The sequence below is a fragment of the Limulus polyphemus genome, unplaced genomic scaffold (genome assembly GCF_000517525.1).
Source record: "Limulus polyphemus unplaced genomic scaffold, Limulus_polyphemus-2.1.2 Scaffold1350, whole genome shotgun sequence".
In the NCBI taxonomy this organism is placed as follows: Eukaryota; Metazoa; Arthropoda; class Merostomata; order Xiphosura; family Limulidae; genus Limulus; species Limulus polyphemus.
The window spans coordinates 207,065-219,734 of NW_013666960.1; the positions used below are offsets into that span (position 1 = coordinate 207,065).

Consider the following 12,670-nt stretch of genomic DNA (forward strand, 5'->3'; position numbering starts at 1 on the left):
TGCTAAATTATGGACAGCTAGCGCAGATAGCCTTTGTGTAGCTTTGTGAAAAATTCAAAACAAACAATCATAAACACTAGTATTAGTTTTAATGTTAGCTATGAGCATAACTAAATCTAATGTTAGACCTTACAAAGAAGTTTTCAGGAGCTTGTCAAACTTAACAGTTAATTTAGATTGCCATATACCAGTGAGTGTAATAATTGATATCAGTCTTATACAGTTAAGTAGGACATAAGAATTTAAAGTTGAAGCTATGTTACAGGGTGTCATAGTGTTCAGAAAGTGTACCAAGAATATTTTGACAGAAAACATGTTAATTATTGTAATCATCAGGTTGCATTTATTTTTACATGAACTTGTTCTTCTTTACAGAGTTAACCAATATAAAATTGACGATGATTTTGCTGTCTGCTGACTGTTAATGAACACTCAATCAATGTGTTATTCGAGAAAATTTTTTTTCAAAATAATGCTTTAGATAAATAAGGAAAGTTATTAATTAAAAACAACAACATATATTTAATGATTATTGTAGAAAGTAAATTGCTTGTGTTTTATTTGTATAGTTGCAAAACACTTTTTCTATGTATTGAAAAAATGTTACAAAAAATAGAATAGCAAGGACACTTTTTATAATTTAATGTCTGTAATATTTCTAAACTTTATTCTCATAGATGGTTCATGGAGAACAGTATCTGGAGATTTTAAAGCCTTTTCCACCAGAAGATGTTTTGAATTCTGTTGTAGAGGTGGCAGATGTACTGGACAAAGGTTCAGGTGCACTAGTTGTTTTAGATGGTGAGTGTTTCTTACTTTTTTCCATAATAGTTTCTTATTCTTGTAGCAACTTCAACAAGGCAGACCCAATTAACCATATTGAGATGTGTATAATAATTACCATAAAACTTTTTGTTTCTGTTACTTATATCAAAATTTCTATCATTATGAAATTATTAAATTTTTATGTCATTAATGGATATTAAATTTTATAACAGGTATTCGTGTACTGTATGTTTAACCATTATTTCATTAATGGATGTCACTTTTATGGTTCTTATTCAAGTATTGTGTGCTTAACCATTATGCCATTAATAGACAATGCATTTTATGATTATTATTATGCATTGTTTGTTTAACCATTGTTTCATTAATAGATGTGATGTTTATGAATTTAATGCAAGTATTATTTACTTAACCATTATATTATTAATGAACTATAAATTTGATGGTTACTAGTCAAGTACTGTATGACTTGCAAATACCAACCACAAAATTTACTGTCCATTAACGAAATAATGATTCAACAAACAATAACATCTTCTATAAAATTTAACATCCATTATTAACATAATGGTTAAACCTGTACTTGCAAATACTAACCACAAAATTTACTGTCCATTAATGAAATAATGATTCAACAAACAATAATATCTTCTATAAAATTAAAATCCATTATTAACATAATGGTTAAACATTGATAACATAGTAGTTAAGAATGGTTAAACAACCTGTACTTGCAAATACTAACCACAAAATTTACTGTCCATTAATGAAATAATGATTCAACAAACAATAATATCTTCTATAAAATTTAACATCCATTATTAACATAATGGTTAAACAACCTGTAATGGTTAAGCATACAGTAATTGAATCTCAACCATAAATTTGCTGTCTATTAATGAAATAAAGATTGAACAAACAGTACAAGAATATCTACTATAAAATTTAACATCCATTAATAACATATGTTATCAATAGACAATACATTTTATAGTTGTTATTCAAGAACTGTTTTATTTGTGTAACACATGGTTAACTATTTAATTATATTTTACTGGAAATTTTAGCTTCCAACTTTTATTTGTTACGTATTAAATATACTTGTAAATGTAAGTTTTTTATGCCATTAATTAGTTATGTGTATTTGAAAAGATAGTCCTAAGATACTGTTACATCGATATCTTGTATAATGATATCACTTTAATCATAAAAACTTATGATAAAGTAAATTAAAATAAACTTTATGTACAACAGTTTCATGTTACACCTAATTTTCCTGGTTTCAAATAAATTAATGATAGTTTTTTTGTTTTGTTTTTTTCATTTTTAGATAAATTATCTTTAAAATATTTAAAAATGTCTTTTACTACCTTTATATTCACAGTCAACACTTTCAATGATGCTGGAGAGAAAATAATGTATAGTCAGTGGAGTGTCTTCTTCATAGGAGCAGGGAACTTTGGAGGAAAGCGAGATTCAGATAAAATAAAGTCAATTGTTCCCCCTCCCAATCGTAAGCCTGATTGCTTCATTACAGAAAAAACATCTGTAGACCAGGTAAATTCTTAGAACAAATTGATATTTGTTATAGTTTAACTGAATGTGTTTGGGGTCAGTCTATTGTACTGACCCCACATTGGAAAATTAATGTTGATTGTAATTCCAAATGTATGAAGTATATCTTCTGAAAATGTGAAAAGCTTTTAGCAAACAGTACAAGTATTTTGTACACAAAAAAAATCAAATGCGTTAATAAAGTTTTTTATACTTAAGATATATCTGTGATGTGTCAAAGTCAGTCTTACTCAAACTCTGACAAGTTGGAGTGCAAGGTGATGTTCATGTGAAGAATAGAAATACTTTTGTCCATCATACAAATTGAAAATTGTATTTGCATATCCTTTGTAACCTCCTAAATTTGCATATCTAAAGTTTTTTCAGTATCCCTGTACATGTTATCTGACATTTTCTCTAGTCTAGCATGAACTGTTGTGAAATCAGTAATGTAGAGTAACATGAAAAGTTGATAACTTTGACATCAAATTCATAATACCAAGTTGAAAGGCACTCTGTACAAGGTCAGGACATGTACACTTTGACCCATACCTGTGCATATTGGATTAAAGAGACACTATATAAACATTTTAGTTGGATAGGAGTATAAAAATATACCCCAAGCATTGTTCTTTTGTATTGTAACTTTCTAACAGTATTATTACACTATAAAGCATAGTAACTTAAAGAACAAGTGTTTACTATTAAAATAATTGGGTAATTTATCAGCTTGTTAATCCATTATTAAGTATTAAACAGCATATAGGTTATTTAACTATTTTTGTTTGATTGAGGAAATAATGTATTTATGTTTTGTTAATTTGCTATATTATATAATATGAAAGTTTTAAACTATGTGATATATAGATTCTTTCACTATAATGTGTTTTAACCAATATTATCTTAGGCTTAAAAAGTAAGATAGGTAATCCAGCAAGAGATAAAATTAAAAGGAAATAAAACTAAAGTCAAAATTATGATTCACATGTAGAAAGTGAAACGACTGTCCAAGCTTTTGGCCACTTACTATGATTTTCTTAAACTTCATCAGCCATTGCTTTTACCCTTTTACTTTTATTATAATTTATATTTTTTCCATAATTATCTGGTAAAACTAATTCAAAATCCAGTCTGCATGAATTTGTTTCCTTATTTAACATTTCTACAAGCTAGAACACTGGCAAATTGTCTTGTAAGCCTACATTACAAATGACATTAATTAAAATAAAACAAATCAACTTAACTGTTCAAAATAACCATGATAGCTAACACACTGACGAATTCTCTCTATATTCTGAAAATCACCCTAAACCCTCTTAACTGTCTTATATACATAATCTACTTTTGAATAGCTAAAATATTTTATGTTACATCCTTAGTTTTCTAGAAGTTCTAGGCCCATCTTAACTTTTCAAACTTAATCATATCATCAGTAACCCCCAACTCCCTCTAGCTAAAAAACAAATAAAGTGAAAAATATATGGCTTATAACAATATATGTATTTATTTACTTCCATTTATTATCGTGTTTCAGGTGCTCACTGAAACTATTCTTATTTCCTTTTCTTAGGCTGCCTTATACCGTCTTATGGGCGATAGTAATCCTCTTCATATTGATCCTTCCTTTGCTGCTATGGGAGGTGAGAAACAAAATAATAGCTTAAAGTTCATATGATGTTTTGGGAAATATGATTTCATTACAATTATTCCCTTATTTTTGTAAAATTTTTAATTATTCAGGATGGCATTAAGATTAACATCACATTCTCTTTATGGTGTATTAAATTTGTATGACATTCATTTCTAAAGACTTTAAAACCCACTGATGAATTATTAAATAACTTTTTTCTGATGTTCAGTGAGTATGATATTGTTCAATTATGTTACAAAAATAACTTTGCAGGGCTTGAAACTAAATTTTTGGACAACTGACAAGTTTTTGCCAGTTATATTTTAACGTTTCTCACAAAAAGGAATAATGAAACAAAGAATCTACAAGTTGCATTCCTTTAACGTAAATAACTCGGATGATGTACGTATCAATGATGATGAGAAACTCCACTTGAAGGAAAAATGTATAGCTGAGACGGCTAGTATGGATATTAAAACTTTAATTAAAATAAAGTACAAGAACAACATTTCAACCTTCTTAGGTCATCTTCAGGTTAACAAAGACAGTTTGAAACTGACCATTACTGGACACATGTCTTAAGGGTGAGAGTGTGAACAGGTATGAGATTGTAGGGGGCGTAGCAGTTAGATGTTAGGTGATTAATATAAGTATGGGTGTGTTCCTTTATGTTGGTTTTATTTTGGTTTGAGTTCTTGTATAAGTAGGGCTTTTTTGATTTTTCGTTTGTTTGTCTTCGTTTCTCTACTTAATATGTTGTTTTGCAGTGTTCAAAAATGTGAGAAGGTATTTTTATGCATTCATTGAATCTGGTTTCCATTTTTTGGCTTGTTTCTCCAATATAGAAGTCGTAGCAGTTGTTGCATTGTGTTTTATAAATAATGTTTGTGTTATGTTTATCAGTGTAGTTTTTACATAGTATGGATTTTAGTTTTATGCCCGGTTTTTGAATGAATTTAGTGTTTATTGGAATGTTATGTTTTGTTGTAAGTTTTTTCCAGATGTTGATTATTTTATCGCTACTATCGGGAAATACGGTATGCAACAGTGCAGGATTTTATAGTTAGTTGTTTCATTGAATTTATTATTGTTTGTTTGATGTTGATTGTGTTGTTGGTCTAGGTATGTGTGTATGATTTTTTTTAATGGTTTTTGAAGGAAATTTATTGATGTTGAGGAAGTGTTATTTTAATTTTTTTTATTTTCCTCATTAATTTTATCTGGTGAGCATAGTTTTGTGGCTTATTTGTTTTTTAATGTTTTTGTTTTATTTCATGTGTGCTGAGTCCCAAGGAATATATAGTCCAATATGGGTGATTTTTCTGTGGATTTCTGTTTTGAATTGTGTATCGGTTCTTGTGATCTTGAGGTTGAGAAATGTTATTTGTTTAGCTTTTTCGTATGTTGGGATGTATGGAGTTAGCGTGATTGAAAAACTAAGTGTGTGTTCTGTAGATGTAAATCCAGCAAATATATGGTCAACACATCTGTACTAGTATAGTGGTAGATGTAAAGCTGAATTGATTGCTTGAGATTCAATTATTGTATTAATCACCTAACATATAACTGCTACACCCCCTACAATCTTGTACCTGTTCACACTCTCGCCCCCAAGACATGTGCTTAGTAACGGTCAGTTTCAAATTGTCTTTGTTAACCTGAAGATGACCTAAGAAGCTTGAAACGTTGTTCTTGTACTTTATTTTAATTAATGTTTTTAATACCCATACCAGCCGTCTCTGCTATACAATATACATATCCAAGAAGTGTCACATTTTTGGTTTTGTAATTTTTGATATGCTCTCAAATTTTAGACCTATGTTGTAATAATAATGACATGACAATGAAGTGAAACACTGCTTGAAAGTGCTGTTTATACTTTGTATTCTAAACTCAGGGAATCCCACTGAAAGATGCATGAGAACAATGCTTAGTTAGCTACTGGAAAAGGTTTATCAATTGATTTATCATGGTGTGGTGTTGTGTTCAGCCAGTTGTTCTGTCATTGTTGTTTTTTTTAATCATTATTTACAACTGGTCTGAATATTCATAATAATGCCTGGATTATCAACTAACAAAACATTCTTGTGCTCCTTGATGGTAAGTGACTAAACACACACTAGAATCAACTGGTTTTTGCCAACTAATTTGCTAATTTCAAGTCATGCCTTGTGTTTGGCAATGAGTATTGCTCAACAGGGCTAATAACAGTTGTGTGATTTTAATTATCTTCACAAATATGTACTTGACAAACTTTTCATATTAATTTTCTTGTGTTTAAAATAGTATTGTTCTTTAATACATTATCTATATTTGATTTTTTTTACAGATTCTAATAAACTAATAACATATGGGTTTATTTACTTTGATATTCTACTGATATTGAATTTTGTATACATATTTTTTTGATAAATTCTTCACTTTTATATTTTCATTCATATACATTGTTTTTTAAAACCTTGGTTCCCAATAGGCAGCCATTAGGCTACAACCTTCCCTTAAAACTAAAATGTATTTTAACACATTATTTTCCACACAAAATAAATATGCATTTCATTAGATTCTTATTTCAGATTCTTCCAGATAGCCATTAGAATCAGATAAAGAATTTATTCTGCTAAGCTTTATATAAAGTTAGACTTGTATGTTTTTTTTTACAAATGAACTATGATGTGAGGTGGGTTGTACTATACATCATGTCTTTAATAATATTTATCATATATTTAATATCTTAGGTTGTCATTATATTATAAGTAAATTAGCAAATACAGGACTTGTGTAACACTATATGTAGTACAGGTCATTTTCTAAGTTTTAGTGGTAATGTTTTGTGTTCTTTTACCAGGATTTCCTCAACCAATTATACATGGGTTATGTACTTTTGGATATGCAGCTCGTCATGTTCTTAAGCAGTTTGCTGGGAATGATGTAACTAAATTTAAAAAAATTAAGGTACAAACAATACTTGGTAATAAAGTCTTATGTTGTGATTCTTGTGCAAGAGACAGTTGATTTTATCCATTAAATTTTTCACAATTCCTAATTCTGTTGTTATGTAAAAACTAAAAATCACTTAAGTTTTTGATTAATTGAGAATGTTTATTGGTTAATGGAGTAGGTTGTTACATTACAACAGTACTTTTTTGTTTCATTCATTACAGTATACCATTTTAATAATATTTTAAAGCATCTTTAATATGTTTGAGTTGTAGTTCAATGTCACAAATGTGCAAGTTGTTATTTATGCCTGTTTTCAACACAAGTTGGTATAATACTCATGTGGTCATATATATATATAACAGAAATTTGATTTGTGGAAATTTATTTATAAAAAAAAAAAGTACTGCTTTTAAGATGATTTTATTTACTCATAGTAAAAATGTGTAAATTAATTTAAGAGATATGGTAAGCTTAATAGTATATTCTAGGTGGTCTGGAAGTGGCACACTTTGAGTTTCTGCACAATTATATTATTAAAGTGGATTTTTAAACTGGTACCTGTTTTGAGTATTGTATATGCGAGTATAGTGTCTATAGGCATAAGAAAGAAAACTCTTTATGTATATCTGGTGTTATTCATATCTGTTGCTGTTTCTCAGTTTAACTAATACGTAAAGAGAATGCACAAAGAGAATGTTGGCATAAATATGAAGTAAACAGAAATGTGGTGAAGAAATCATTATTGAAGGCAAGATAAATGTGGTTTGGAGTGCACCATATCTGGATCACCTTGTATGTTGTAATCTATTTGTTATTGCAACTGAAGTAGAATGAGAATCGAACATTTAGTTATTGAAATATTCTTACTTAGGCAAGGTTTACTGGGCCAGTGATCCCAGGAGAAAGTATTCAGACACATATGTGGAAGGAAGGAAATCGTATTCATTTTCAGTGTACAGTAAGTATTCCCAAACTCATCTGTGTAAGAAGTTGATCATTTAACAATAAAGTTTTCTGATGTAAATTAGCATTAATGTAAATAACACATCACTTGTACAATGAATTTTGCTGAAGTATAAGTGTGTATGATATGAATAAGGATTAGTTGAATATTAATATTTTATTATATCAGATAGTTTGCTTTTTCTATTCATGAAATGATACACAACTTACAAATTAATATAAAGAAGCACAGTAAATTATCCTGCTTAATGTTTTGGGGGAAATATATATATATAGGAAATTAATACTTAAACAGTCAAGCAAAATAAAATCAACTGGAAGGACTGCATTAAAAACGGCTGATACAAACCTGTGATAAATGACATTTAAATGAACAAAAACAAGTCCAAGCAAAATCAAATCAAAAAAGCTGCATAAATTAAAAGGATCCCCAGGGTACAGGCTATAATGTAGGATATAAAATGTGCCCATAGTTTTGGAGGTGATTGCATAAGTAGGACCCACATTGCAGTGGGGATACACCATCTATCAGTCTTAACCACCATTTGCCAGTCTCACATGAAGAAATTAACAAAAGAAATACAAATTACGAGGGTGAGATGTGGGTCCCACATCTATATCACCCTTCACAGCCTGCAGACAGTTGTGGGAAAGTGACTGCTCTCTAAAGTAAAAAAAAAAAGCAAAAATATAATAGAAAAAGAAATAAAAAAAAAATATTAAAAAAAAATGAAATAAGATACTACCACTTGGGGGAGGTAAGTAAGATAAACGTACTTCCTGAGGTTGGCATACCAGCCCCCATTATAGTAGTAAAGCACTAATTATAGTACTAAAGAGTTATTTTTATGTTTTACACTTCTGATGACCAAAATGTTATCAAACAGAATAATATGTACAAACTAGAACAAAACAATAAATGTTATGATGACATGATTGACCATAGAATGATTTGTTTTTTTTGAACAGCTTCAAATTTGAAACATTAGAATGAACCAAGATGTGGTGATTTTTTTTAAACAGCTTCAAACTTGAAATATTAGTATGAAGTAACATGCATTAAAAACTCATTTTAGTCACAGGAGGAAAAGCTAAAAATATAGAGGATCTTTCAACCTGATTTGAATATTTTAAAATGTTTTTATGAGTTTTTTAACTATCTTCAAATCTGAAGTATTAGAATTAACCAAGATGTATTAGTTTTATTCACAAGGAAATTTGTACATTATACATGGTCTTTCATCAAAATTAGAAAATTTCTTGATTTTCTTCTTATGTTAATTGAAAAATAACATACAGAGTATTTGTTTGGAAATTGATACAAAACAACCAATAAGAGTGCTTTTGAACTTTACCTGTAGGCATTTTAAAGTTGTTATTGTTTCTTCAATATTTTGTCTTACATCGATTTGCACAAGTAAAAACAGCATATATGTAACCTAGTGTGATGCTTATAAAAGAAAGTAAATTTTATTTAATGTACATGACCAGGTACAAGTTATTATAAATGGTATAGCAAAACTTGCTGTTCTGTCACCAAGTTTCAGTTGAAATGACATTTCATCCATCTCCAATCTTAGCATGTCTAGCATTTATGGTTACTACAGAAGCCTTCATTTGGTTATGAAACAAAATCTGGTGTATTAAGTAAACATTATGCATATAAAAAGGTTTAGATAGAAAATATAGTATTTTATTTATTGCTGAAAGGCAAATTTATAAACTTGAAATAAGCATATTTAGTTATTTGTATAGAATTATTCCTCCTCAAATTTTGCTTGTGAATATTGTCCATGGATTAATTTTTCTACTATTAATTTAATATTGGAAATAATTACCTAATTATTTTATAGTAAAATATTTTTTAATGTTTTTTTTTCCACTGGAATAGTTCAACTTATTTTCTCCTACAGGTTGATGAGACAGGAAAAGTTGTTGTTTCGGGGGGTTATGTGGATTTAAATGATCCTGTCATAGCCGTAAAGCCCAGCTCTGATGTACATAACGTAAGTATTGTAATTAGTTGAACTATTTATTCTCCTGTTTATTTCTTATACTTTTACTTACATTAATAACGAGAGTTAGTAAAGTTTCAAGTACTTAATATTGATAACTTTTTAAACTACTTTTGAAAATGGAGAGTCCAGAAAAGGTAACTAGGATAATATGGAATTGATGAAAAGCATAGTTATTTGAAATTTATTGAATGTGCAAAAGCCAAAGGAATAATTAGGTCTCAACTTCGAGAGGTGCTCAGATGAAAGTACTTGTCATTAAGTAAAAAATTCTATCAGTTTATAACTGAGAGTTAATGCTTTAAAATAACAAGGCAATAAATAACTATAATTGGCTGAAACATAATCTTCATAACTTGAATATGTGCTGCTAAAAATTACTTTATCTAGTTTTCTAAAAAAGAAGACATCAGAAAGTTGCCAAAGTTTTAAGGTAATTTTTGTTCAAAGTTTCATTTATATTTTTCTTTATGCTGATAATTTATGACAATTACATAAAATCTTCCCCTATTTCTTTTAATAGGAGCTTCCTGCAACCATCAATAGTGACTTGGTGTTTATAGAACTTGGTAAACGACTTCAAGAGATGCCTGATGCTGCAGCTAAAGCCCAGGCCATTTTTGAGTGGAATATTACCAAGAATGGAAAACCAGCCGCTCAATGGAGTAAGATTTGCTTGGGAATTAGTTATTTATTCAACTTATTAATGTAAATATAAGATTTTGGTTGAATTGTAAGTTGATGAGTTTGCTTCCTTTTTCTTTTCTTCTTTCAAAAAAGGTGTAAAATTGTAATGATAACCTCTTACCTTCCCCTTACTAATTCATAATTTGACACTACTAACAGCTTAAAATGTGATGTATGCAATAAGTGCAGTTTTCTCAGTGTATCTTTTTTGCTCCAAGTTTGTTGTTTCTAATGAAGATTAGAGTAAAAATGGAAGATCTGATATTGAATTAATAAGTTATGTATCATCTTAGCACTAGATCTGAAGAATGGTAAAGGTGAAGTCTACAGAGGATCCCCAAAAAATGAAAAAGCAGGCTGCATCCTGACCTTAGAAGACAGTGACATGGTTTCTATGATTACTGGCAAACTTGACCCTCAGAAGGTACTGTTGGAAAATTCATAAAATAAAATAACCTTATTTACACTGTAAACCAGAAAGCCTGTTAAAAATATAGTAATGAAAATTAGGGTTATGAAAGCAGGCATGGCCTTTGACTGAGTGCAGACTGGTGGAAAACTAAGGTAGGTTCTAAACTTCTTGTTTTTATGTGTATTTGTTGTCCATTGTTGTCTATTTTCTAGCAAAAGTAACAAAAATGTAAAAATTAAAAACTTATTAGGTTATACAAGAAAACTTAAATGAAAAATAAAGTTCTTACATCATCACTCCTCATGTTATGCGTGAATTACGTACTTGCATTAACCTGAATCATTTGTTTGCTATCCCACCCATTGATTTACTACTTGTCACATTAACTATGATGAAAAAGAAGTATTTTTATTCTGAGCATGTAAATCTCCTTTCAGTCTGACTCAGTATAGGCTTACAACACTCAAAGTTTTAGTATATGTATAGTTTCATGGTTACAAGGTCGGTCAGAGAGATTTAGTAAACTCTATATTTGGAATATCTTTAATTAATAAAATTTCTATGTCATTGGTCTTCATTTCAGATAAACTGCATTTGGAGACTATCATTAATTAATGAAATATCTACATCATAGGCCTTCATGTCCAATAACCTGTTTATATCAAGAACTTCTTTAGTTAATAAAACCTACATTCTCAATGGGCCTTATGTTTAGTAAACTCTAGACTGAGAATACCTGTAATTAAATAAACCTCCACTCTTTATATTGAGAATGTCTGTAATTAATGAAATATCTGCATCATGGGCTCTTATGTCCAATAACTTGTATATATTGAGAACATCTTTAGTTAATAAAACCTACATTCTCTAGGGACTCCTAATTTACCAAACTCTATATTGCGAACATTTTAAATTAATAAATCTCTACTTCATAGGCCTTCATGTCAGGCAAATTGAAAATCAAAGGCAATATCATGTTGACTCGGAAACTTCAGACTTTACTAAAGGCTGCAGAACATAAAAATCCAACTCCAGAACAAAAGAACACAAAAAGCAAGGAAGATGTGCAAGAAAGAAAACTAACTCAAGAAGTAAGTGATACATGTAAGAATTCACAAAAATATTTAATTATATCATTTATTTACTTTTACTTTGCAAAGCTAAATCAAGACTTAGTGTGGATACTAGTTTATCTGAAGTATGTTTGAAAACTAGAATAAGAAATTATTCAGCTTAATAAACCAAACATTTTACAACAGAAAATATGCATAAGCCATTATCCTTCATTGACACTGTCATCTGGTGGTACAGTGATAAGTTTATGGAATTATAATGATACACATCTGGGGTTCAATTCCCTGTGGTAGTCAGGGCACAGACAGTTCATTGTGTAACTTTGAGATAAAAACAAGCAACCAATAACACAAACTGTAAGTAACAAGCTAAATGTTTTGAATTCACGAATTTATCCTTTTCATTCAGTTACCATAAATCATGAAGCAGTTTAAGTTTTTAGCATATTTGTGTCTGAATAGTTAATATGTTTGAAATCCTTAGCCAACATAAAAAAAAACTGTCAGTTTCAGTCATTATTATGTCTGTATGGTAGTTTGGTATTTCATGGAATGTTTGTTACAAGTTTCTATAGGATTGGAGTTAATTTATATAAATCATTGTTTTACC

General features: G+C 29.3%; 1 protein-coding gene across 1 annotated transcript in view; it reads left to right on the forward strand.

The window, feature by feature from the left end:
* The window catches only part of LOC106463218 (peroxisomal multifunctional enzyme type 2-like), a 50,633-nt gene that overhangs the window by 20,353 nt on the left and 17,610 nt on the right, over positions 1 to 12,670 (forward strand). Inside the window, exons 14-22 of the mRNA XM_013923212.2 lie at positions 678 to 801; positions 2,171 to 2,343; positions 3,911 to 3,980; positions 6,816 to 6,922; positions 7,782 to 7,868; positions 9,787 to 9,879; positions 10,412 to 10,553; positions 10,869 to 10,999; positions 11,923 to 12,078. Of these exons, the coding sequence (XP_013778666.1) occupies positions 678 to 801; positions 2,171 to 2,343; positions 3,911 to 3,980; positions 6,816 to 6,922; positions 7,782 to 7,868; positions 9,787 to 9,879; positions 10,412 to 10,553; positions 10,869 to 10,999; positions 11,923 to 12,078 (1,083 nt within the window). The remainder of the gene's footprint in view (positions 1 to 677; positions 802 to 2,170; positions 2,344 to 3,910; positions 3,981 to 6,815; positions 6,923 to 7,781; positions 7,869 to 9,786; positions 9,880 to 10,411; positions 10,554 to 10,868; positions 11,000 to 11,922; positions 12,079 to 12,670) is intronic.